This window comes from Eumetopias jubatus, unplaced genomic scaffold (genome assembly GCF_037043125.1).
Source record: "Eumetopias jubatus isolate StellerSeaLion01/CBP00866 unplaced genomic scaffold, mEumJub1_p1.0 scaffold_8, whole genome shotgun sequence".
Taxonomy (NCBI): Eukaryota; Metazoa; Chordata; class Mammalia; order Carnivora; family Otariidae; genus Eumetopias; species Eumetopias jubatus.
This window is the reverse complement of record NW_028274814.1, coordinates 45,196,919-45,223,317: the sequence shown is the minus strand read 5'-3', so window position 1 is coordinate 45,223,317 and position 26,399 is coordinate 45,196,919. Positions and strand designations below refer to the sequence as shown.

Below are 26,399 nucleotides of genomic sequence, written 5' to 3'. Positions count from 1 at the left end.
TTTTTTTCTTTTTTCACAGACTGTAGAAGATGTTTCACCCTCTTGAGCCCCTCCACTGTGGCTATGGTCTCAGTTCTCAGTGCCTGTTTGATCACCAGTTCTCTCGGTGAGTGCTTTGTCAAATGCAAATAATTCTCCTGAAGGCTCAACAGCATTTAAAAACATGCTTCATGACTTCAAAGGATCAGATATTAAAAGCACAAAATACGGTCCTAACCATGTGACACCAAAATAGGAACAAAATAGCGTGGTTTCCCCCAAAATAAAATTAACTTTCACTGGGGAAAAAATGTGCATTTTGCTTAAAGATTTAAAATAATGTCTACCTAAAAAATAGGGAACAATACAGAAGAGTAAAAACCTCGGAATTATTGGGATGAAATGGAATTTGAGGAACACTTTAATAAAATCAAATGCCAAAATTTACCTTAAAATGTATTGAGGGAGGTCAGATAGATATCAGTGAGACCACAGGTTCCTATGTTAGTTAAAGTAATCGTAGGATGGTAGCTGAGACATTTGGGGGGTGGGTGGCTTGGGGGAGGGAGAGGGATTTTTTTCATGATAGGAGATAATAGGAAAATATCTCCATCTCAACTTCCATTTAAGTAGAAAAGTTTCAGCCAGATATCAACTAGTATTTTAAGAAGTCTTGGTGTTTTCCATATGTGTGTGTAATGGGCGTTAAATTCCTTAAGACTGATCTCTTCATCCTCATCATGAGCCTTCTTTCTATCAATCTTAGGAACTTGGAGAAACTTACATAGCTCATACCTATAAAATTTTGTAATATATTATTTACATAGTAAACTCTCTGTGGAGATTATATAAATCGACATTAGAAAGAATCTCACAATTGCGTTACTTAGCTTAACTGGTTTTATGTCCTTGCTTCATCTGAAGCCTGTGATGCTGATATTTGTACTTGCATTCCCATGAAATAGCATACTTCTATTGTTCCATGGATGAGTCCAGAATGTTTCTCAAATTTGGCTTTGAAAAATAAGTAATCTAAGGAATAATAATTCTCCACTCGCTCTGGATCCCGACCAATCGCTGCCTTTACGCATTGTTGCAGGGGGAACAGAGAAGGAGCTGAGGCTAACGGATGGTGAAGACAAGTGCACCGGGAGAGTGGAGGTGAAAGTCCAGGAGGAATGGGGAACTGTGTGTAATAATGGCTGGGGCATGAATGAGGTCTCTGTGATTTGCAGGCAGCTGGGATGTCCCACTGCTATCAAAGCCACTGGATGGGCTAATTCCAGGGCAGGCTCTGGACGCATTTGGATGGATCATGTTTCTTGTCGAGGGAACGAATCTGCTCTCTGGGACTGCAAACATGATGGATGGGGAAAGCATAACTGCACTCATCAACAAGATGTTGGAGTAACATGCTCAGGTAGGACTTACAAAAGTCAAAGCCTCGACATGAAATGCTTTGTGTGTGGGGAAGAATATGGAGATGGGTTAAAAACGAAAAGGAGCCAGTTTTCTTCTGTAAGTCATCTAGTTCATATATAAAATCACCCAATCCATTGCTAAAAGACCAGAAGATGTATGACAAACCCCATTAAAAAATCAAAAGAGATTCTGAAAACCACAATCAATAAGGAAGGGACTAGCCTCAATTTTACAGTCAGTAATCTTACTATAAGTCTCTGCTCCTACATAAGAGTATGATATCTAAGTGAATTCTTTGTCCTCTTTCTCAGTAATGTGCTGCTTTTGTGCATTGACCTTTTTGTCCATTCACTGATATTCAACTTACTGAATCGAGAAATAAATATTCCTAGCACTAATCCTTTGTTGGAGGAAGGATGTTTTGCCAAGTATAATCGCTTTTTCCGGTGTATAATGCCGTTCATTTTATTTAATGGTGGTTTGTTGTGGTTTTTTTTTTTTTAAGATTTATTTATTTATTTTATTTGAGAGAGAGAGAGAGCTGGGGGAAGGACAGAGGGAGAAGAAGAGGGAGAGAATATAGAGAGAATTCTCAAACAGACTCCTCACTGAGCATGGAGCTCAACACAGGGTCGATCTCAGATCATGACCTGAGACGAAATCAAGTCAGATGCCTAATCAACTGAGCCACCCAGGTGCCCCATGGCGGTTTCGATTTCTAAAACATTTCATAACTTTTATCTCAGTTGACCTTACAATAACTCAGAAAGTTCTGCATCAGACCTTTCTGCTATAAATCCTGGGGTCATATTTATGACCCAATTCAGATTCTTGGGCTTCCCATTTCTCCTTGTTCATTTCACTGGCCTCTCTCTGCTAGCCTCTTTCTTGGAGACCGTCTCCTCCATGGGACTGATTTTTAGAAAGGCCTAGTCTCTCTCCAGGCATTGGGGTGTATTGGGAACAACACAGGCCATTATCTAGAAAAATGCGGGAGTAAATTCCAACTCAGCTGCTCATGAATGTTATTTTGAGCAAATTGTTAAATTTTTCTAAACTTCAGTTTCTGAAAACTCAGTGCTTTAATACATGTAGAGCTCTACTTTTTCCTTTTTCCTTCCTTCCATCCTCGCGCTTCCCCACTCCTCCTGTTCCTCCCCCTCCTCCCCCTCCTCCCTCTTCTTGTCTTTTATTGTTAATCATCACAGGGGAAAGATAGGGAATAACAATAGTAACATCTACATCGAGCCCGTACAGCGAAGTTAAAAATCCTAATAAATCTCGCCAGGCTCAGGGATCCTGGGTGGCTCAGTCAGTTGAGTGTCAGACTCTTGATTTTGGTTCAGGTCATGATCTTGGGGTGATGGTATTGAGCCTCAGTCTGGCTCCACACTCAGCGCAGAGTCGGCTTGTCTCTCTCCCTCTGCTCCTCCCTACTCTCTCTCTCTCAAATAAACGAATACATAAAATCTTAAAAAAAAAAAAAAAACTCTTGCCAGACTCTTACTATAATTATTGCAGCCTACAGAGCTGTTTAAGCTAAGATATCAGTGTAGCATTTTTAACTCTTGTTTCCTGTTTTTTCATACTTAAGGATAGAATTAATCAAATTTGCTCTTTGAAGTTTATACAGTGAATGCTCCAACTGGTACATGCCTAGTCACCCAAGGACTCCCTAGTTTCATGAGGTTTCAGAGGCTATGTTTCTGAGATTTCCCCACCCTGACTAATGCTCAATCCTTAGATCCTCTACCCGTTGGGAGGTTATGTTATCATCACACGCGCAGGGACAATATAGTATAACAATCAGGAGAGTAAAGGCTGGTGTTAGACTGCTTTTTCTCTTAACCTCCTGACTCTACTATTTTCTAGGTGTATGATCCTGTGACAATTAGGCAAACTGAGAATGCTTATCTGTGAAGTAGGGACAGTGGGAATAACACATAATACTCAATGTTGTTAAGATTGATAGCTTAGGTGATACACTAAGATGCATATTTTAATTGTGAACTACTACTTTTATGATTATTAATTGTCCAGAATAAAAAATCCTGTTAAGTAGAGGTATTTGCCTGGTATTTAGAGCTTTTAAAAGTGAATCCCTTTCTCAAAAAGAGAGCCTCTAAACATTTTGTTCAAGCCCAAACAGTTTTTGTTTTTCACGTGTCCCCAGATTTCATCCCAAATCTCCTTTTCTTGGGTATTTTAGTCCTCATAGAAAATCTAGGGAAGAGTGTATAGAGAGAATTTCCTTTATGAAAAAGCTGTTCTTTGCTAAAAAATGGTACCAGATGCTTTGGGGGAGGGGAAGCTTTGATTCGAACAGGAGATTGGTAAGAAATGAATTATTTTGACTTGTTTTTTTTAATTTTTATTAATTTGGTATACCATAGGATGCTTTTGCAAACTATTGTGCATGCTTAGGCATTTTTATTTCCCCCTTTTTCCTGTTTTCTAATTTTATATTTGACTTCAGGCAATTTTTCATGCTCTGAACTGTACATAATAAAGACAGATTAAAAAAGATTTTAAATGTTCAACAAACGACCAGTTTTCCATTTTTGCTACTTTGTTAGATGAGCTAATTTTATTTTCTCTAGTTTTTAAAATAAGTGCATTAAGTCAAATTTATCAATTTCTACATAAAAGAGTGCTTACTTTGCCTTAATAATGGAAGGAAATAAAACAAAACAGAAAGCAAATTTTAATCTGTAAAACATTTTCCTTGGTAAGTAGGTGTAGATGAAAGTCCTCATTGTTAGCCAGTCTTTAAAAGATTAAAATTTCCCCATATGTAAAGATGGGCAGCATCCAAAATGAGGCATCATTTTTAAGGACAGCATCAAATCTCAAACGTCCAGAGAAATCTTATTTCCTAAAGTCACTTCTGAATGAATATCACTTCTGAACTATGGTCTTTTCTCTGCTCTAGATGGATCCAACTTGGAGATAAGGCTGATGAATGGAGGAAACCAGTGTTCTGGAAGAATAGAGGTCAAGTTCCAAGGACAGTGGGGAACAGTGTGTGATGATAACTTCAACATAGATCATGCTTCTGTGGTTTGTAAACAGCTCGAATGTGGAAGTGCTGTCAGTTTCTCTGGTTCAGCTAATTTTGGAGAAGGTTTTGGACCAATCTGGTTTGATGATCTTATATGCAGTGGAAATGAGTCAGCTCTCTGGAACTGCAAGCACGAAGGATGGGGAAAGCATAACTGTGATCACTCTGAGGATGTTGGAGTGATTTGCTTGGGTAAGGACTGATCTGGGTTTGTTCTGTTCTTCCTGAGAGGACAAAAGAAAGGGAGTAGGCGTCTGAAAAGCCTGAACTCTTAAAAACAGAATGAGGCCTGCTTCCTTAGTCACCTTATTATGAACTAATTTCAGGTTCCCCATCTGATACCTGCGGAGATTTTATCTTAACTGAAATGAGAATAACTAGGTTAGGGAGGAGGGATGAACAGGGAAACTGAGATCCCAGTCATGAGGATAGAAGGAGGTGTTTAGAGAATAATCCAATCCTTCCTCTTCCCCCCAACCCCCCCAAAAAAGAGAAGAAAGAAAAAGAGAAAAGGAAAAAAAAAACCCAGCTGAACTAGGAAATTGTACTTTTGGGATGAGTTTTAAAAACAAATCACCTTCTTTTTCATCCTCTACCTGCAAAAGGTTTAACCCACCCCTTCCCAAAATATTAGTTCAAATTCACAGAATCAAATGATAAAAAAGAGTTTGGTTTTCTACTAAAACCTCATTTATGCTAGTCCTATGGTTTGAACAGACTCTGTGTCTAGAGACTTTCGTGTTCCAGGCTTGCTCAGGGAACAGGGACAGTGGATTTGTGTGTGCAGGGATGACACCCCTTTTTTCACTTGAATTCTTTTTTTTTCAGTGTTTAAGGACTTTAATAATAATTACAGCAACATTCACCAGAATTATTAGCAAGGTTGTTTGGACCAACATATAGAACTCCCTGTTAAATGTACATCTCAGTGATTAGGAGAGCTCTCCATGGAAAAGAATTCACTTCAAAACAATGCAAATATTTAAAAAGTTTGTTTGTTTGTTTGTTTTAAAGCTCATGATTCTTAAGTGAGTTGTCAAAGCTCAGTACAGTTGTAAGATGACACTGTGTGAAGACTTCACTTGAATTCTTAGTTTGAAGCTTAGTAGGTCCTGAACCCCAGAGAAAATTCAGAAAAATGTAATAGAGTAAAAATGTCCCTGTAATTACCAGATATCTTCTTTTTTTCCAATGACGAAAACTCAATTCAAACTTTAACTAACTAATTAACTTTAAGGAAAGAGGATACTGACTCAGAAAACTGGGAAATCCAGAGGTACTGTTGGCTTCAGGTATGGCTGGATTCAAACACTGAAACAGTGTCATGGGGGTTCTGGCTCTTTTTCTATTTCTTACATTGGCCTTTTGTTGTTGTTGGACAACATGACCATCTATTGTTTGAACTACAAAGAATGGGATTCCTACAGCAGAGATGGAATTTGTTAGCTGAAGAAAGCAAGAGGGATTGGGGATCAAAAAAAGCACAGGAGTTACCTTCCATTCTCCTTCACGCACCAAAATCTTTCTAGGTCCCCAATCAGCACATTTCTTCTCAATGCTGAGGACTCCCAGTAAACTGTATTGTGGCAGCAAATGCTAAACCTACCAGAAGAAAGGGGCAACTTATTTATTATAAGAGATGGCTCAGGATCAAGCTCTGTTTTTTGAGGAATATTGATTGGGGGAGGTGAAAGTGGTAATGATGAGGTTCCCTTTTCTCTTTGCTTGCTTTTAGACTAAAGAAGTGGTCACAAAGGGGCCAGGTGTATAACGCAAACCGGGTAGTCATAGACAGGTAATGAATCAGTGTTGAGTCCTGGGCAAACCGGAGTGTGTGCATACCACCTAAACACATGCAAATATATATTTAACAAGAAAAATAAACAATTCCAATAAAAACTCTGTGATAGTCAAACAAACCTCTAGATAAAATGTGGCCCCTAGATCTCCTGTTAGGAACGTTTTCCTTTTTTTTTTTTTTTTTTTAAGATTTTATTTATTTATTTGACAGAGAGAGACACAGCGAGAGAGGGAACACAAGCAGGGGGAGTGGGAGAGGGAGAGGCAGGCTTCCCACGGAGCAGGGAGCCCGAGGTGGGGCCCGATCCCAGGACCCTGAGACATGAGATGAGCTGAAGTCAGATATTTAACTGATTGAGCAACCTAGGCGCCCCAGAAACTCTTTTTATAGTTCATGTTCTCTGTACTGAAAAGTCCTGTCTTCTTTTTCTTTTTCTTCTTTTTTTTTTTTTTTAGAGATTTTATTTATTTATTTGACAGAGAGAGACACAGTGAGAGGGAACACAAGCAGGGAAGAGGGAGAGGGAGAAGCAGGCTTCCCGCTGAGCAGGGAGCCCGATGCGGGGCTCGATCCCAGGACCCTGGGATCATGACCTGAGCCGAAGACAGACGTTTAACGACTGAGCCACCCAGGTGCCCCCTGTCTCCTTTTTCTAAAAAAGTTATCATTGAAGCATCATTGACATAAATGTTATATTAGTTTCAGGTGTACAACATATTGGTTCAACAATTCCATAAATTATTGGCTGTTCACCACAATAAGTGCGGTCACCATACAAAGTTATTACAGTGTTACTGACTATATTTCCTATGCTATACTTTTCATCGCTCTGATTATTTATTTATTTATTTTTATTATGTTATGTTAATCGCCATACATTACATCATTAGTTTTTGATGTAGTGTTCCATGATTTATTGTTTGCGTATAACACCTAGTGCACCATTCAATACATGCCCTCTTTAATACCCATCACCAGGCTAACACATCTCCCCACCCCCCTTCCCTCTAGAACCCTCAGTTTGTTTCTGAGTCCATAGCCTCTCATGGTTCGTCTCTCCCTCTGATTCCCCCCCCTTCATTCTTCCCCTCCTGTTATTTTCCTTTTTTTTTTTTACATATAATGTATTATTTCTTTCAGAGGTACAGGTCTGTTATTCAACAGTTTTCAACAATTCACAGCGCTCACCATAGCACATACCCTCCCCAATGTCTATCACCCAGCCACCCCATCCCTCCCACCCCCCACCACTCCAGCAACCCTCAGTTTGTTTACTGAGATTAAGAATTCCTCATATTAGTGAGGTAATATGATAAATGTCTTTCTTTGATTGACTAATTTCGCTCAGCATAATACCCTCCAGTTCCATCCACATCGTTGCAAATGGCAAGATTTCATTCCTTTTGATGGCTGCATAATATTCCATTGTAGATATATACCACATCTTCTTTATCCATTCATCTTTCAATGGCCATCTGGCTCTTTCCAGTTTGGCTATTGTGGACATTGCTGCTGATAAACATCGGGGTGCACGTACCCATTCAGATCCCTACATTTGTATCTTTGGGGTAAATACCCAGTAGTGCAATTGCTGGATCATATGGTAGCTCTATTTTCAACTTTTTAAGGAAGCTCCATACTGTATTCCAGAGGGGCTGCACCAGCTTGCATTCCCACCAACAGTGTAGGAGGGTTCCCCTTTCTCCACATCCCCGCCAACATCTGTCGTTCCCTGACTTGTTAATTTTATGCATTCTGACTGGTATGAGGTTGTATCTCATTGAGGTTTTGATTTGGACTTCCCTGATGCCGAGCGATGTTGAGCACTTTTTCACGTGTTCTGTTGGCCATTTGGACGTCTTCTTTAGAGAAATGTCTGTTCGTGTCTTCTGCCCATTTCTTGATTGGATCATTTGTTCTTTGGGTGTTGAGTTTGATATGTTCTATATAGATTTTGGATACTAGCCCTTTATCTGATATGTCATTTGCAAATATCTTCTCCCATTCTGTCAGTTGTCTTCTGGTTTTGTTGACTGTTCCTTTTTCTGTGCAAAAGCTTTTTATCTTGATGAAATCCCAATAGTTCATTTTTGCCTTTGCTTCCCTTGCCTTTGGCGATGTTTCTAGGAAGAAGTTGCTGAGGCTGAGGTCGAAGGGGTTGCTGCCTGTGTTCTCCTTTAGGATTTTGATGGACTCCTGTTTCACATCTAGGTCTTTCAACCATTTGGAGTCTATTTTTCTGTGTGGTGTAAGGAAATGGTCCAGTTTCATTCTTCTGCATGTGGCTGTCCAATTTTCCCAACACCATTTGTTGAAGAGACTGTCTTTTTGCCATTGGATATTCTTTCCTGCTTTGTCAAAGATTAGTTGACCATAGAGTTGAGGGTCCATTTCTGGGCTCTCTATTCTGTTCCACTGATCTATGTGTCTGTTTTTGTGCCAGTACCATACTGTCTTGATGATGACAGCTTTGTAATAGAGCTAGAAGTCTGGAATTGTGATGCTGCCAGCTTTGCTTTTCTTTTTCAACATTCCTCTGGCAATTCGGGGTCTTTTCTGGTTCCATACAAATTTTAGGATTATTTGTTCCATTTCTTTGAAAAAGGTGGATGGTATTTTGATGGGGATTGCATAGAATGTGTAGATTGCTCTAGGCAGCATTTGCATCTTCACAATATTTGTTCTTCCAATCCATGAGCATGGAATGTTTTTCCATTTCTTTGTGTCTTCTTCAATTTCTTTCATGAGTATTTTATAGTTTTCTGAGTACAGATTCTTTGCCTCTTTGGTTAGATTTATTCCTGGGTATCTTATGGTTTTGAGTGCAATTGTAAATGGGATCGACTCCTTCATTTCTCTCTCTTCTGTCTTGTTGTTGGTGTATAGGAATGCCACTGATTTCTGTGCATTGATTTTATATCCTGCCACTTTACTGAATGCCTGTATGAGTTCTAGCAGTTTTGGAGTGGAGTGTTTTGGGTTTTCCACAGGAAGTATCATCTGCAAAGAGTGAGAGTTTGACTTCTTCTTTGCCGATTTGGATGCCTTTGATTTCTTTTTGTTGTCTGATTGCTGTGGCTAGGACTTCTAATACTATGTTGAATAGCAGTGGTGAGAGTGGACATCCCTGCTGCATTCCTGACCTTTAGGGGGAAAGCTCTCAGTTTTTCCCCATTGAGAATGATATTCACTGTGGGTTTTTCATAGATAGCTTTTATGATATTGAGGTACATATCCTCTATCTCTATACTCTGAAGAGTTTTGATCAAGAAAAGATGCTGTACTTTGTCAAATGCTTTTTCTGCATCTATTGAGAGGATCATATGGTTATTGTTCTTTCTTTTGTTAATGTATTATATCACGTTGATTCATTTGTGGATATTGAACCAACCTTGCAGCCCAGGGATAAATCCCACTGGGTCGTGGTGAATAATCCTGTTAATATAGTGTTGTATCCTATTGGCTAGTATTTTGGTGAGAATTTTTTCATCCATGTTCATGAAGGATATTGGTCTGTGATTCTCCTTTTTGATGGGGTCTTTGTCTGGTTTGGGGATCAAGGTAATGGTGGCCTCATAAAACGAGTTTGGAAGTTTTCCTTCCATTTCTATTTTTTGGAACAGTTTCAGGAGAATAGGTATTAATTCTTCTTTAAATGTTTGGTGGAATTCCCCTGGGAAGCCATCTGGCCCTGGGCTTTGTTTCCTGGGAGAGTTTTGATGACTGCTTCCATTTCCTTAGTGGTTATAGGTCTGTTCAGGTTTTCTATTCCGGATTCAGTTTTGGTAGTTGATACATCTCTAGGAATGCATCCATTTCTTCCAGATTATCTAATTTGCTGGCATATAGTTGCTCATAATATGTTCTTATAATTGTTTGTATTTCTTTGGTGTTGGTTGTGATCTCTCCTCTTTCATTCATGATTTTATTTATTTGGGTCATTTCTCTTTTCTTTTTGATAAGTCTGGCCAGGGGTTCATCAATCTTGTTAATTCTTTCAAAGAACCAGCTCCTAGTTTCGTTGATCTGTTCCACTGTTCTTTGGTTTCTATTTCATTGATTTCTGCTCTGATCTTTATTATTTCTCTTCTCCTGCTGGCTTTAGACTTTATTTGCTGTTCTCTCTCCAGCTCCTTTAGGTGTAGGGTAAGGTTGTGTATTTGAGACCTTTCTTATTTCTTGAGAAAGGCTTGTATTGCTATATGCTTTCCTCTTAGGACTGCCTTTGCTGCATCCCAAAGATTTTACACAGTTGTGTTTTCATTTTCATTTGTTTCCATGAATTTTTTAAATTCTTCTTTAATTTCCTGGTTGACCCATTCATTCTTTAGTAGGATGCTCTTTAATCTCCATTATTTGAGTTCTTTCCGACTTTCCTCTTGTGATTGAGTAGTACTTCCAGAGCATTGTGGTCTGAAAATATGCAGGGAATGATCCCAATCTTTTGGTAGCAGTTGAGACCTGATTTGTGACCTAGGATGTGATCTATTCTGGAGAATGTTCCATGGGCACTAGAGAAGAATGTGTGTTCCGTTGCATTGGGATGGAATGTTCTGAATATGTCTGTGAAGTCCATTTGGTCCAGTGTGTCATTTAAAGTCTTTATTTCCTTGTTGATCTTTTGCTTAGATGATCTGTCCATTTCAGTCAGGGGGGTGTTAAATCCCCCCACTATTATTGTGTTGTTGTCAATGTGTTTCTTTGCTTTTGTTATTAATTGCCTTATATAATTGGCTGCTCCCATGTTAGGGGCATAGATATTTACAATTGTTAGATCTTCTTGTTGGATAGACCCTTTAAGTAGGATATTGTGTCCTTCCTCATCTCTTATAGTTTTTGGTTTAAAATCTAATTTGTCTGATATAAGGATTGCCACCGCAGGTTTCTTTTGGTGTCCATTAGCATGGTAAATGGTTTTCCACCCCTTCACTTTCAATGCGGGGGTGTCTCTGGGTCTAAAATGAGTCTATTGTAGACAGCACATCGATGGGGCTTGTTTTTTAATCCAATCTGATAACCTGTGTCTTTTGGTTGGGGCATTGAGCCCATTTACATTCAGGGTAACTATTGAATGATATGAATTTAGTGCCATTGTATTGCCTGTAAGGTGACTGTGACTGTATATTGTCTGTGTTCCTTTATGATCTATCCTGCTTTTAGGCTCTCTCTTTGCTTAGAGGACCCTTTTCAATAGTTCTTGTAGGGCTGATTTCGTGTTTGCAATTTCCTTTAGTTTTTGTTTGTCCTGGAAGCTTTTTATCTCTCCATCTATTTTCAATGACAGCCTAGCTGGATGTAGTATTCTTGGCTGCATATTTTTCTCATTTAGTGCTCTCAATATATCATGCCCATTTTTTCTGGCCCGCCAGGTCTCTGTGGCTAGGTCTGTTGCCAGTCTAATGTTTCTACCATTGTAGGTGACAGATCTCTTCTCCTGAGCTGCTTTCAGGGTTTTCTCTTTGTTTCTGAGACTCGTAAGTCTTACTATTAGATGTTGGGAATTTGACCTATTTTTATTGATTTTTGAGAGGGGTTCTCTGTGCCTCCTGGATTTTGACGCTTTTTCCTTCCCCAAATTAGGGAAGTTCTCTGCTATAATTTGTTCCAGTATACCTTCGCCCCTCTCTCTCTTTAATTTTCTTCTGGGATCCCAATTATTCTAATGTTTCATCTTATGGTATCACTTATCTCTCAAATTCTCCCTCGTGATCCAGTAGTTGTTTATCTCTCTTTCTCTCAGCTTCTTTATTTTCCATCATTTGGTCTTCTATATAATTGATTCTCTCTTCTGCCTCATTTATCCGAGCAGTTAGTGCCTCCATTTTTTATTGCACCTCATTAATATAGCCTTTTTGATTTTGACTTGGTTAGATTTTAGTTATTTTATTTCTCCAGAGAGGGTTTCTCTAATAACTTCCATGCTTTTTTTCAAGCCCAGCTAGTATCTTTAAAATCATCATTCTGAACTCTCGTTCTGACATCTTACTAATGTCTGTATTGATTAGGTCCCTGGCAGTCGGTACTGCCTCTTGTTCTTTATGTTGAGGTGATTTTTTCCATCTTGTCATTTTGTCCAGAGGAGAATAGATTAATGAGAGAACAAAATGGTAACAGGGTAACAACATCCCCCCAAAATATACACTAAACAAATCAGAAAAGACCTGAAACTGGGGGAAAAGAAAGGGAAAGAAAGAAAAAAGAAGAAGATAAAAACAAAACAAAAAACAGAGTATGATCAAATATGATCAGGCTGGTGCATAGATCAGTGCCACAGACTAGATTTTGGGTGTATTTTGGTCTGTTAGAAGAAAGCACCTCCCAAAATTTTAACGAAAGAAAAACTTATATATGTACACAAATAAGGGTTAATACGATGAAGGGATGGAATATAACTCTAAAGATGAAAATTATAAAAGATTTTATAAAAGGAATTGATAGAATTTGGTTGAAAAAAGAAAGAAGAGGATTTTTTAAAAAAAGGGAGAGAATGTGATTAGGCAGGAGACTAGAACAAAACCATACACTGGTGATTTATGGTATATTTTGATCTATTAGAAGAAACTGTATCCCAAAATTTTAAAGAAAGAACAACTTTTATATATATATATATATATATATATATATATATATATATATATGCCAAAAATAAGATTAACTACTATGAAGGGATAAAATATGACTCTAAAAATGAAAAATAAAAAAGATTTTTTTAAAAAGGGATTGATAAGATGTTGGTTGAAAAAGGGAAAATAAAAATTCAAAAAAAAGTTAAAAGAATTAACTTTGAAAGACTAAAGAATCATGGGAATAAAGCCATGAATTCTATGTGCAGTATTCCCCTAGCACTGGAGTTCTGCCATTCTCATTGATTGGTAAACTTGGTCTTGGCTGGCTGTTTTTTTTTTTTTTTATGTTAATCACCATACATTACATCATTAGTTTTTGATGTAGTGTTCCATGATTCATCGTTTGCATATAACACCCAGTGCTCCATGCAGAACGTGCCCTCCTTAATACCCATCACCAGGCTAACCCATCCCCCACCCCCTCCCCTCTAGAACCCTCAGTTTGTTTTTCAGAGTCCATAGTCTCTCATGGTTTGTCTCCCCCTCTGATTTCCCCCCTTCATTCTTCCCGTCCTGCTATCTTCTTCTTCTTCTTCTTCTTTTTAACATATAATGTATTATTTGTTTTGGAGGTACAGGTCTGTGATTCAACAGTCTTACACAATTCATAGCACTCACCATAGCACATACCCTCTCCAATGTCTATCCCCCAGGCAACCCATCCCTCTCACCCCCCACCACTCCAGCAACCCTCAGTTTGTTTCCTGAGATTAAGAATTCCTTATATTAGTGAGGTCATATGATAAATGTCTTTCTCTGATTGACTTATTTTGCTCAGCATAATACCCTCTAGTTCCATCCATGTTGTTGCAAATGGCAAGATTTTATTCCTTTTGATGGCCGCATAATATTCCATATATCACATCTTCTTTATCCATTCATCTGCTGATGGACATCTTGGCTCTTTCCACAGTTTGGCTATTGTGGACATTGCTGCTCTAAACATCAGGGTGCATGTACCCCTTCAGATCCCTACATTTGTATCTTTGTGGTAAATACCCAGTAGTGCAATTGCTGGATCATATGGTAGCTCTATTTTCAACAACTTTTTGAGGAACCTCCATACTGTTTTCCAGAGTGGCTGCACCAGCTTGCCTTCCCACCAACAGTGCAGGAGGGCTCTCCTTTCTCCACAACCCCACCAACATCTGTAGTTTCCTGACTTGTTAATTTTATTGGCTGGCTGTTCTCACTGATCTTCTGGGGGAGGGGCCTGTTGCCGAGGTTTCCAGATGTCTTTGCCGGAGGCTGAATTGCCCCGCCCTTGTCGGTCCGGGCTAAGCAAGCTGCTCGGGTTTGCTCTCGGGAGCTTTTGTTCCCTGCAAGCTTTCCATACAGCTTTGGAGGATGAGAGTGAAAATGGCAGCCTCCCAATCTCTGCCCAGGAGGAGCGGAGAACTTGGGGCCCCACTCCTCAGTGCGCCCCCTGAGAAAAGCAGTCAGTCATTCCCGTCTCCCTGGTCTCCAGCTACATTCCGTGCTCACCCAGCCTGTGACCGAGCATTTCTATCTCTGGCACCCAAATCCGTGTGGAGCTTCCAAACCCAGCAGATCCCTGCGGTGCACTCCTGCACCGCTCCTCCCAGGGGAGGAAGGGGAGTCTCCCGGATCTGCCAATTGTTGGGTCCCTGCTGGAGATGCAGTGGCCCAACTGTGCCGTGGATCACAGTTTATGGCAACCCCAAGCTGAGAGCCCGCGCCTTGGCTCTGTCTCTGCAGCTGGCTTCCCCGCTCAGCTCTGCCACACTCAGGCACCCCGGGTCTTTCTGTGACCCCGAGGGTCCTGAGATCACACTGTCCCGCGAGGGTTCCACCCCCTGCTTAGCCACTGGAGCTACGTCCCTCAGCAGAGCCAATTTCTAAAAGTTCCGATTTTGTGCTCTGCTTCTCTATCACTTGCCAGTAGTGGCCAACGGAGGCCCCCTCCCCCACCGTCTATCCTCCCGAATATCGCCTCGGATTCACTTCCCCACACGTCCTACCTTCCAGAAAGTGGTCGCTTTTCTGTTCAGAGAGTTGCTGGTATTCTTTTCTTCGATCTCCTGTTGAGTTTGTAGGTGTTCAGAATGGTTTGATCCCTATCCAGCTGAATTCCTGGGACCAGACGAAATCCAGGTCTCCTATTCCTCTGCCATCTTGCTCTTCCTCTGGCTTATTTTATAACTAGAAGTTTGTACCTCTTGACCCCCTTCATCCATTTCACCCATCCCCCTGACCACCTCACCTCTGGCAACTACCAGTTTGTTCTCTATAGTTAAGAGTCTGTTCATTTGTTTTGTTTTTTAGACTCCACATATAAATGAAATCATATGATATTTGCCTTTCTTTGTCTGGCTTATTTCACTAAGCATTATATCCTATAGGTCCATCCATATTGTTACAAATGGCAAGAACTCATTCTTTTTGATGGCTGAGTAATATACCATCTTCTTTATCCATTCATCTGTAGATGGACACTTGGGCTGTTTCCATATCTTGACTATTGTAAATAATGCTGCAATAAACAGAAGTACATACATTTTTTCAAATTAGCATTTTCATTTTCTTTGGGTAAATAACCATTAGTGGAATTACTGGATCATATGGTATTTCTATTTTTAATTTTTTTATTGTTTTATATTTTAATTCTAGTGTAGTTAACATAGTGTTATATTAGTTTTAAGTGTACAAACTGGTGATTCAACAATCCTATACTTTACTCAATGCTCATCATGATAAGTGTACTCAATCCCCTTCACCCATCCCCCCACCCACCTTCCCTCTGGTAACCATCGGTCCTCTATAGTTAAGAGTCTGCTTCTTGGTTTGTCTCTCTCTCTTTTTTTTTTTCCCCTTTGCTCATTTGTTTGTTTCTTAAATTCCACATTTAAAGGAAATCATATGGTATTTGTCTTTCTTTGATTGACTTATTTTACTTAACATTATATACACTCTAGCTCCATCCATGTTATTACAAATGGCAAGATTTTATTCTTTTTATGGCCGAATAATATTCCACCATATATATATACACCACACCTTCTTTATCTATTCATCTATCGATGGACAGCCCAAGGGGGCTGCTTCCATAATTTGGCTATCATAAATAATGCTGCTATAAACATAGGGGTTCATACATCCCTTCAAATTAGTGTTTTTGTGTTTTGGGGGGAAATACCCAGTAGTGCAATTCCTGGATCATAAGGTAGTTCTATTTGTAATTTTTTGAGGAACCTCTATACCGTTTTCCATGGTGGCTGCACCAGTTTGCGTTCCCACCAACAGTACGAGAGGGTGCCCCTTTCTCCGCCTCTTCACCAGACTTGTTATTTCTTATCTTTTTGGTACAAGCCATTCTGGAAAGTCCTGTCTTCTTGCCCAAGCCACTCTTTCTCCACCTTTAATGATTTTTCAGTGGTATTATGTCACTGTTTTCTCTGTCTCTACTTATAGCCCCCCCCCTTATTCTTGTTTCTTTATTATGATTTGTTTTGTGTCTCTCTTACAGATGGAGCAGATCTCAGCCTGAGACTGGTAGATGGAGTCACTGAATGTTCAGGAAGATTAGAAGTAAAATTCCAAGGGGAATGGGGGACAGTGTGTGATGATGGCTGGGATAGTAATGATGCCGCTGTGGTATGTAAGCAACTGGGATGCCCAACTGCCATCACTGCCACTGGTCGAGTTAATTCCACCGAGGGAACTGGACACATTTGGCTTGACAGTGTTTCCTGCCATGGACACGAATCTGCTCTCTGGCAGTGTAGACACCGCGAATGGGGAAAGCATTATTGCAATCATAATGAAGATGCTGGTGTGATATGTTCTGGTAAGTTAAAATAAAAAGAAAAACAGAGAAGGAAGGACCTGTGTTCTTTAGGAGTAGGAATGGGTGTGAGATGGGAGAGAGAGGAATAACTAATAATTTCCTTGTTGTAAGGAATCTTAAACACATTCTTTTTTTTTCTTTCTTTTTAAAAAGGTGTTATCTATCTATCATCTATCTATCTATTTAGAGAGTATGAGCAGAGGGAGAGGGAGAGAGAGAATCCTCAAGCAAACTCCACACTGAGTGCAGAACCCAACGTGGGGCTCAGCTCCACAACCCCGAGATCAGGATCCCAAAATCACAACCCCGAGATCATGACCTGAGCTGAAACCAAGAGTTGGACACTCAACCAACTGAGCCACCCAGACATCCCCATTCTTTATTTGACTAGTTTGGAGGCTTGTCTGACTATTTTCTGTAGTGATTATTCAGGCTGCTGTTAGGGACCACATTTCAGGGTCTAAATCTACCTGGAGCTCCAAGACACAAAATGTTATGTCTTTTTAAAAAATCTCTGGCTGCTCATATTTTTCTGCCAGTGACAATTTTTATTAACCCTTGCAACTATAATCCTGTTTCTAACCAAATCCATGGCCTATACTGGCTGTTTAAAAAAAAGCCAAGAGATGGATAAATCATCCTTTCCAATGCCTCAGTATCTGGGAAGGAGCAAGATAAAAAAAATCTATCCTTTGGGAGCTAACCTCCATATGTATCTATGGACTAAGCTTAAGTTTCTTTTGTAGATGGATCCGATCTGGAGGTGAGACTTGTCGGTGGAGGCAGCCGTTGTGCTGGGACAGTGGAGGTGGAAATTCAGAAACTGATAGGGAAAGTATGTGACAGAGGCTGGGGACTGAAAGAAGCCGATGTGGTTTGCAGGCAGTTGGGATGTGGATCTGCCCTCAAAACGTCCTATCAGATTTATTCCAAAGTTAAGGCAACAGACACATGGCTGTTTTTAAGCAGCTGTGTTGGAAATGAAACTTCTCTTTGGGACTGCAAGAACTGGCAGTGGGGTGGACTTAGCTGTGATCACTATGAAGAAGCTAAAGTTACCTGCTCAGGTAAGACTTTCAATCAATGTGTTAAGAAGTTGAATTCCAGGGGTATAAATTTCCAGTAAGATCCTTGAAACTGATGAGAAACCTTGCTACTTATGAGTAGATCTCACTCCAGAAACTAGAAAATGCCTATTCCGTTGTGTGAGTTTCAGATGAAATTATAATTCATTTTGTGCCTTGGTCAAGGGTGTGTCTTGTTTTATTTTGTTTTTGTTCACTTTAGCTTTTCAGGAATTTTTTTTTTTTAAGATTTAATTATATGAGTGAAAGAGAGAGATCGAGCAGAGGAAGGGGCAATGGGAGAGGGAGAAGGAATCCCAAGCAGACTCCCCACTGAGTGCAGAGCTCAATCTCACAACCCTGAGATCACGACCTGAGCCGAAACCAAGAGTTGGATGCTTAACCGACTGCACCACCCAGGCCCCCCTGTTTTTGTTTTTATTTAAATAACAGTTAGTTAAGGGGCACCTGGATGGCTTAGTTGATTGAGCAACCACCTCTTGATTTCTGCTCAGGTCATGATCTCACATTCATGAGATCAGCCCTGCGTTGCGCTCGTTGGGGTGTCTGCTTGGGATTCTCTCTCTCCCTCTCCCTCTGACCCTCCCTCAGCTCTCTCTCTCTTTAAATGAATAAATAAAATCTTAAAAAATATAAATTAGTTAACATACAGTATAATATTAGTTTCCGATGTACCAATTAGTGATTCAACACTTACAAAGAACACCCAGTGCTCTTCACAAGTGCCCTCCTCAATCTCATCCGTCCCACCTCCCCTCTGGTAACCATCAATTTGTTTTCTATAGTTAAGAGTCTGTTTATTAGTTTGCCCCCTCCCTTCTTTTCCCTATGCTTGTTGATTAAGAAACAAAACAATTGAGTCATTTTTAAATCCATGGAAGTACTGAAAGATTAAGAAGGATTAAAATTTTGAAGGTAGAGCTTAATTATGTCTTTCATGGGAATGTCTCCAAATGATTTAAAAAAAATGTGAGACAGGACTCCATCAAAATCCTAGAGGAGAATACAGGCAGCAACCTCTTCGACCTCTTCTTCTTAGCAACTTTCTCCCAGAAACATCGCTAAAGGCAAGGGAAGCAAGGGCAAAAATGAACTATTGGGACCTCATCAAGATAAAAAGGTTTGCACAGCAAAGGAAACAGTCCACAAAACCAAAAGACAACCGACAGAATGGGAGAAGACACTTGCAAATGACAGATCAGATAAAGGGCTAGTATCCAAAATCTATAAAGAACTTATCAAACTCAACACCCAAAGAACAAATAATCCAATCAAGAAATGGGCAGAAGACATGAACAGACATTTTTCCAAAGAAGACGTCCAAATGGCCAACAGACACATGAAAAAGTGCTCAACATTGCTCGGCATCAGGGAAATCCAAATCAAAACCTCAATGAGATACCACCTCACATCAGTCAGAGATGCCTAAAATTAACAAGTCAGGAAACGACAGATGTTGGCGGGGATGAGGAGAAAGGGGAACCCTCCTCCACTGTTGGTGGGAATGCAAGCTGGTGCAGCCACTCTGGAAAACAGTATGGAGGTTCCTCAAAAAGTTGAAAATAGAGCTACCCTACAAGTCAGCAATTGCACTACTGGGTATTTACCCCAAAGATACAAATATAGTGATCCAAAGGGGTATGTGCACCCCAATGTTTATAGCAGCAATGTCCACAATAGCCAAACTATGGAAAGAGCCGAGATGTCCATCAACAGATGAATGGATAAAGAAGATGTGATACACACACACACACACACACACACACACACACAATGGAATATTATGCAGCCATCAAAAAACAAAATCTTGCCATTTGCAACAACATGGATGGAACTAGAGGGTTATATGCTACATGAAAGAAGTCAGTCAGAGAAAGACGAGTATCATATGATCTCACTGATATGAGGAATTCTTAATCTCAGGAAATAAACTGAGGGTTGCTGGAGTGGTGGGGGTGGGAGGGATGGGGTGGCTGGGTGATAGACATTGGGGAGGGTATGTGCTATGGTGAGTGGTGTGAATTGTGTAAGACTGATGAATCACAGGTCTGTACCTCTGAAACAAATTATACATTATATGTCAAAAAAAAAAAAGATAGTAGGAAGGGAAAAATGAAGGGGGGGGGAATCAGAGGGGGAGATGAACCATGAGAGACAATGGACTCTGAGAAGCAAACTGAGGGTTCTAGAGGGGAGAGGGGTGGGGGGATGGGTTAGCCCAGTGATGGGTATTAAGGAAGGCACATATTGAATGGAGCACTGGGTGTTATACAGAAACAAGGAATCATGGAACACTGCATCAAAAACTAATGATGTAATGTATGGTGACTAACATAACATAATAAAATAAATTTAAAAAATATGTTGGATAAACGGGCATGACTATGCAAGAATTTCTTCTTTCTGAATGTTTTTGTGTATTTCACTGCAACTTCTTTTAGCAGTTCCAAAGTGAGCTGTGAGTTGGCCAGTTTTAAGGAAAATCTCTAGTATTTTATGCTAATCACATTTACACAAATGTTAATGTTGTTGAAAAGTGATGCCTTTTTTAACAACTGTAAGGTAACATATTGACATAACTATTACTGATATGGTAAAAGAAAGACTTTAAGGAAAGCAACCCAAGAACAAAACTGTTAACCATATAGAGATGTGGTCATGTGGTGCTCCATGTCCACTAACCAATGGTTTTACTTCAGATACATCCTAATCTAGATGTGCTCCTATGTGCATTACCTGATGTTACAAATTGTGTCTACCTTTAGTTACATAGAAATTATCCTCTGACTGGAAAAAGACAATCTTATAAGGTACAAATTTGAATATACATATCTGCTTTTCAACCGTTCTTCTTTTCTTTTTTAAAGAGATTTCTTGATTAGACAATATATTCACATGGTTCACAATTTGTGTGTGTGTGTGTGTGTGTGTGTGTATGTGTGTGTGTGGTATTTTTTATGGTTCACACTTTGAATTGAAAGTGTAAGCTCTTCCCAAAAATTATCCCCAGCTGTCCAGTTCTATTCTTCACATATATATATATTCACAAATATATATTTATATATATATTCTTTAGGAGATATTTTATGTAAATACAAACAAATCCATATATAAGTTTCACCTCATTTTGTTGTTCAAGTGAGGGTATATTATATAAATTGTTCTGTACCTTAGTATTCACTTGGTAAAATATCTTGACCGTAATTTCATAGCAATATTTAAAGACCTTTCTGAAATTACTTCTCTATCCATGACATTTCTTTTCTTATCATGTATTACTGTGTGACTTTATTTATACTTTTAATTTCTTTTATTAGATAAAATTAGCTTGGTTTTGCTTTCTTTTAATGAACCAGCATTTGGATTTTTTAAGATCAATAATATTTTCATTTTCTAATTCATTATAATTTGTTTTTCTTTCTGTTAATTCCTTTCTGGTTTCTGACTGATTTAACTCTTTGAGTTCAGCGCTTAATTAATGTTGATTCTTTCCTAGTTATTAATATAAATACGTGAGGTTATAGGTTGTCCACTGAGTATACCAGTGATTGCCTCATATAATTGACGAATTGCTGCTCTGTGAATCTGGGACATATATCTTCCTACAACTGTTATGTGGTCATTATGAATTGTTCTTTTTCATATTATAAAGTTTCCCCTTTTCTATGGTTGAATGGTTTTTGTTCTGAATCAAACTTGTCTGATATTTCTTTTTAAAGATTTTATTTACTTGACAGAGAGACACAGAAAGAGAAGGAACACAGGCAGGGGGAGTGGGAGAGGGAGAAGCAGGCTTCCTTCTGAGCAGGGAGCCCGATGTGGGGCTCGATCCCAGGACCCTGGGGTCATGACCTGAGCCGAAGGCAGACGCTTAACACACCGAGGCACCCAGGCACCCCCAAACTTGTCTGATATTAATATCACAACTATTGCTTTATTTATTTTCTATTCTCTTATTTTCAACCTTTATGAATCATTTTGTTCTAGGTGTACCAGTTGTATTCATCCTAGAATTCAGATTTATTTTAAAAAGAACTCTGGATTACTTTTGAGAGATGAGAGACATATTTGACCTTAACTTAGTCATATTATGCATTTTTTGTTGTCATATTATGTATCCATAATATTTATTGTCATCATGTATCATGCTACACCTATGACCTATATTTCTCTACATAACTTTTTTGGGGGGAACTTTGCTTATGTTTGGGCACATGTAAGCATTATTTTATGTCTGATCATTTTCTTCTAAATATTTTCCTATTAATTCTGTTTTATATTAGTTAGCATTTAGTTTAGCAGCATCCAAAAGAAAGCCAAATAAGAGTGGATGAAGAAAATTTTACTTCTTTCTCACTAAAATAAGTCAAATAGGTAAGCAGTTTAAGGCTGTTTGGGTGGTTCTGTGGTCACCAAGAAGTGCCTAGAGTTGTTTCTCTGAGGTAATTATCAAGTCCTATTGGTTAAGAATGATAAGTTGCCCTGCAACTGAGTGAGCTTCCTGGTAAGCCAATCTGATGGGCCAGGTTCTGCCCTCTGAGAAGCTGTCCTCTGTCCATTGTCCTTCATGGGCCCAGGTGCTATTCTTGGGCCAGTTCCTTCTACTGCAGGCTCTCCAAGTCATATCTAAGTGCAGTTTGGGGGCTGCACACCTTTCACAACCCACTTTCTGCTGACTTTGGTTCAGGGACCCTTGGATTGCTTTACGGGTTGAGTTATTGTTGGCTGATGTCAGCTGTCCTCAAAGTCAGTGAAATAATTCTCTCCAAACTTAGAATCCTTCTGGTCAATTTTCTTTCATGGTAATGCCACTTGAAAGTAACCAGAGTCAAGGAATATATTTATAAACTTTGATCTTTGCTATGACCAGCTCCTTCACTGCCCTAAGGTCATTTGAAACCTGGGCTTTGGGAGAAAAAGCAAGACCAAAGTCCTGTCTTTGCTGGTAGGCTCATGGACTTTGTGCAGTATCAATTCTATTTTCTGCTAAGCCTACAGTTTTATCACCACCTCAGTTTGGGGGATAGGGATGCTTAGGGTTTTGTTTTGTTTTTTTTCAATCCTGCAAGTTCCCAATTATAGGTCTCTCATTTCATTATGTAGTAGCTGCAGGCAGAACATACCTCCCTTACAAAATTGGTATTTTTCCTTCCATTTTCTTCTTGCAGTGTGACTACTTTAAGTCTGAGTTCATCTCTCCCTTGTTAAATGCTGAAAGTGGCAAGGAGGATTTATGTCATGCCAGCATTCTGATTTTTTTTTCCAGTTTTCTTTTGTTCTCCAAGTACACTCTCTGATTTTTCAGCTTCAGAGCACACATTGTTTTCTTTTCAAGGTGACACTTGTCCAACTATCTTACCATGGATAACAAGACATTAGCTTTCCAGGCTATAGTATCTGAGTTATTATATATTTTTTCCAACCATTCCATTCAACCACATCCAAAATTTAGATTTTACTACTAGAGCACACAGTTTTGGTAACATTCTGAATTATTTAGGATTCTATTCAACTGCATATAATAGAAATCCCAAATAGCATAAATTTGCAGCAGAAGGTGGGCCCTTCTGTTTACAGAACTATATTTTTGTTTGCTAAGTATGTTGTGTGTGCTCTTTGTCTTCTTTTGTAAACTCTTTTGTTACATTCGGGCAGTGTTTAGAAGCTCTTCTACTTAGTGGGTACCTAGGTGTTAGCACTCTTCTTGTTTTGCTAGAAATAGAATTTGTAATTTTGTTTCTTTTTTGAAAGATTTATTTATGAGAGAGAGTGAGCTAGCAAGTACAAGTGGGGGGAGGGGCAGAGGCAGAGGATCTCAAGGCGACTTCCTGCTGAGCAGGGAACCCGAAATGGAAGTGAGCTTGATCCCACAACCCATGAAATCATAACCTGAGCCCAAACCAAGAGTTGGTCACTTAATTGACTGAGCCATCTAGCCGCCCCTGTAATTTTGTTTCTTGATTTCTTGGTACTTTCAGAAGATTTCCAGGGGTGGGGGGGAGATCATGGAAATACTATCTCTGTGCCTGCCAAATTCAAACTACAAATTCCATTATCTGTTTAAATTCTTAGAGTTCTTAGTTTTGTAGAGCACAGGACTTTCGGGCTGAAAAGGGCCAAAGAACTCAACAAAACAGGAAGACTAGAAAGATAAAGCAACAGTTTATCTCTGATGTGCAGTTTCTATAAACCAGCCACAAACTGGTCTAAGAAAATTGGCTACAAAATTACTTTGAGTCCCAGACATTTTGTTTGTGATGGCTGTGTATGTGCCACAGAGAACATCTGAACTTTAGCATCAGTTCATATGATTTGTGCTGTATTTACTAAGGTTTTTTATTTTTAAGATTTATTTTTATTTTTTAGAGAGAGAAAGAGAGCACAGGGTTGTGGGGGGGAGGGGCAGAGGGAGGGAGAATCCCAAGCAGACTAAGCACTGAGAACAGAGCCTGACCCCGGGTTGGATCCCACAACCCTGAGATCACAACCTGAGCCAAAACCAAGAGTCAGTCCCTTAACCAACTGTGCCATCCAGACGCCCCTGTATTTACTAAGGTTTGAGAAATAAGTTTTGATACTAGAATGATTTATACTTCTTCAGAGTCTGGAAAGGAATAAATGATAAAAATGTGTTAATGCTTCTTTAAATCATATTGTGTATTTTATCTATTACTAAACAAAAGGAAGTAATTCTAATGAATTCTTATATTTGTTCTTCTGTCTTCATTTATTTACTTTTAGAGAAAGAAAGAAATACAAATTCAGTTACTTATGCCAGGGGAAAGTCTAAATTATTGATCAAAGGAGCTAAATACAAGTACAAAAATCAAATTAATGGCTTTTATGTTAAAATGCAGTCACAGGTTTAGCAGGAAAGAAATCTCTTAAAGGAGCAAATTATGAATAGTCTAACCATGTACCCAGAGTAAACGATATAAGGAAGCCAACTCATGGTGTAGATTAATGTGTTGCTAACAGATTCATGAAAAAAAAAGAAAGCTAGAACGGAATCTCCCAAGTCATTTCTGAATGGAAAACTCTCCTTTTGCTCAGGATTCAAACATTTTAGGAAAAAAGGAAACAAGAGAAATTTATAGAAGGGAACTGTTTTCGAGTGCTTCACAAGTTTTCACCATGAAAGAGAAAATTATTTGGTCCGGTTTCATTTTTTGGTTTGTTTTGGCATCAGCCGTGTTTTATTTCGTTCGAGATGGATCCAGATGAGAGAGCAAGAGGTTACAAGAAAGCTGACTTTGGCTCAGTCTAAGAAACTGCCTTCTTAGAGGAATTTCATGCTCAGATAATGATTTAACAAGAAGAAATTAAGGACTCAAGAGTCTTTCATTATTTGTGGGGTAGGGACATTATTCGCTTTAAACTTGGAGCTGTGTTTAGAAAGCAATGTGTTCTTCAACTCATATTTGTGTAGAAATTTGCTTTGTATAGATTTAATGGATAAGTGGTGAAATTTTAATGTGCTGGGGTATTCTATACTGCTACAATAGAGACTATAGTCAGATCTAAAACATTTTCAGAACTGGCAAGTGCTGATAGGCTATCTGTGTCATGCTGAGAGTAATGTCAAGGGAATTAGTGATGTTTGACAGCAGGCACTTCTAAAAGACGTATGCCCTTTAGAAGGTCCTTCAAATGCACTTCCTTTCTTTAAAAAATTAATTAAAGGAAATACTTTGTATTCCCCAAATAATTTCAATCATCTCTGAGTGTGTTAAAAGAAACTCTTACTTTTCTTGATGGTTGTACTTGGCAAAGAGTGTTCCCAAAACCTGAGCTCCATTTCGTTAGCTTTATTTCTGGTGTGTCTTTTCTTTACATTTTAAATCCCATTCATACTAAATTACTCATAATTCCTCAGTTATGCCACATTTCATGACTGTATCCTTTATATATATATATATATATATATATATACATATATATATATATATTTTTTTTTAAGAGAGGGAGAGCAGGGGATGGGCAGAGGGAGAAAAAGAACCTTAAATAAGCTCCACATTAGGTGCAGAGCCTGTCGTGGGGCTCAATCTCATGACCCTGAGATCATGATCTGAGCTGAAATCAAGAGTAGGACACTTAACCGACTGAGCCACCCAGGCGCCCCTCTGACCGTATCCATTAAATGTGGATTTACACATCGCTTACTTGGCAAACTCTTTATCTTTTTATTTCAAAACTCAGCTCGAACTTATAGCACTCTCTATCGTTTTCCTGCAAAGCCTCAAACAGGGCTGATGGCTCCTTCATTTATTAGTTTTGTATCTAACATATATTTTTAGTTTTGGACACATCATTATTTGCTTTTTTAATATTTTATTGGAGAGAGAGAAAGAGAGAGTGCACCAGGACAGGGGAGATGCAGAGGGTGAAGCAGACTCCCCATGAGCAGGGAGCCCAACATGGGGCTCGATCCCAGGCCCCTGAGATCATGACCCAAGCTGAAGGCAGACACTTAACAGATTGAGCAACCCAGGCGCCCCTGGACTCATCATTATTTGAGCATGTATATCTTCAGCTCACCTGTGTGTTTTTGAGGGAGAGGGTGATCAATGAGAACTTGAGTAGCCTTGAAAAGAAGTAGCTTTTTCCCAGGTACAAA

General features: G+C 39.2%; 1 protein-coding gene across 4 annotated transcripts in view; it reads left to right on the top strand.

Moving 5' to 3' along the window:
• Positions 1-26,399, top strand: part of CD163 (CD163 molecule) — a 41,019-nt gene that overhangs the window by 1,506 nt on the left and 13,114 nt on the right. For all 4 annotated transcript variants that reach the window (XM_028121112.2, XM_028121111.2, XM_028121113.2 and 1 more), the window contains exons 2-6: positions 20-106; positions 1,079-1,399; positions 4,334-4,654; positions 16,377-16,697; positions 17,444-17,764. In XM_028121112.2, the coding sequence (XP_027976913.1) occupies positions 20-106; positions 1,079-1,399; positions 4,334-4,654; positions 16,377-16,697; positions 17,444-17,764 (1,371 nt within the window). The remainder of the gene's footprint in view (positions 1-19; positions 107-1,078; positions 1,400-4,333; positions 4,655-16,376; positions 16,698-17,443; positions 17,765-26,399) is intronic.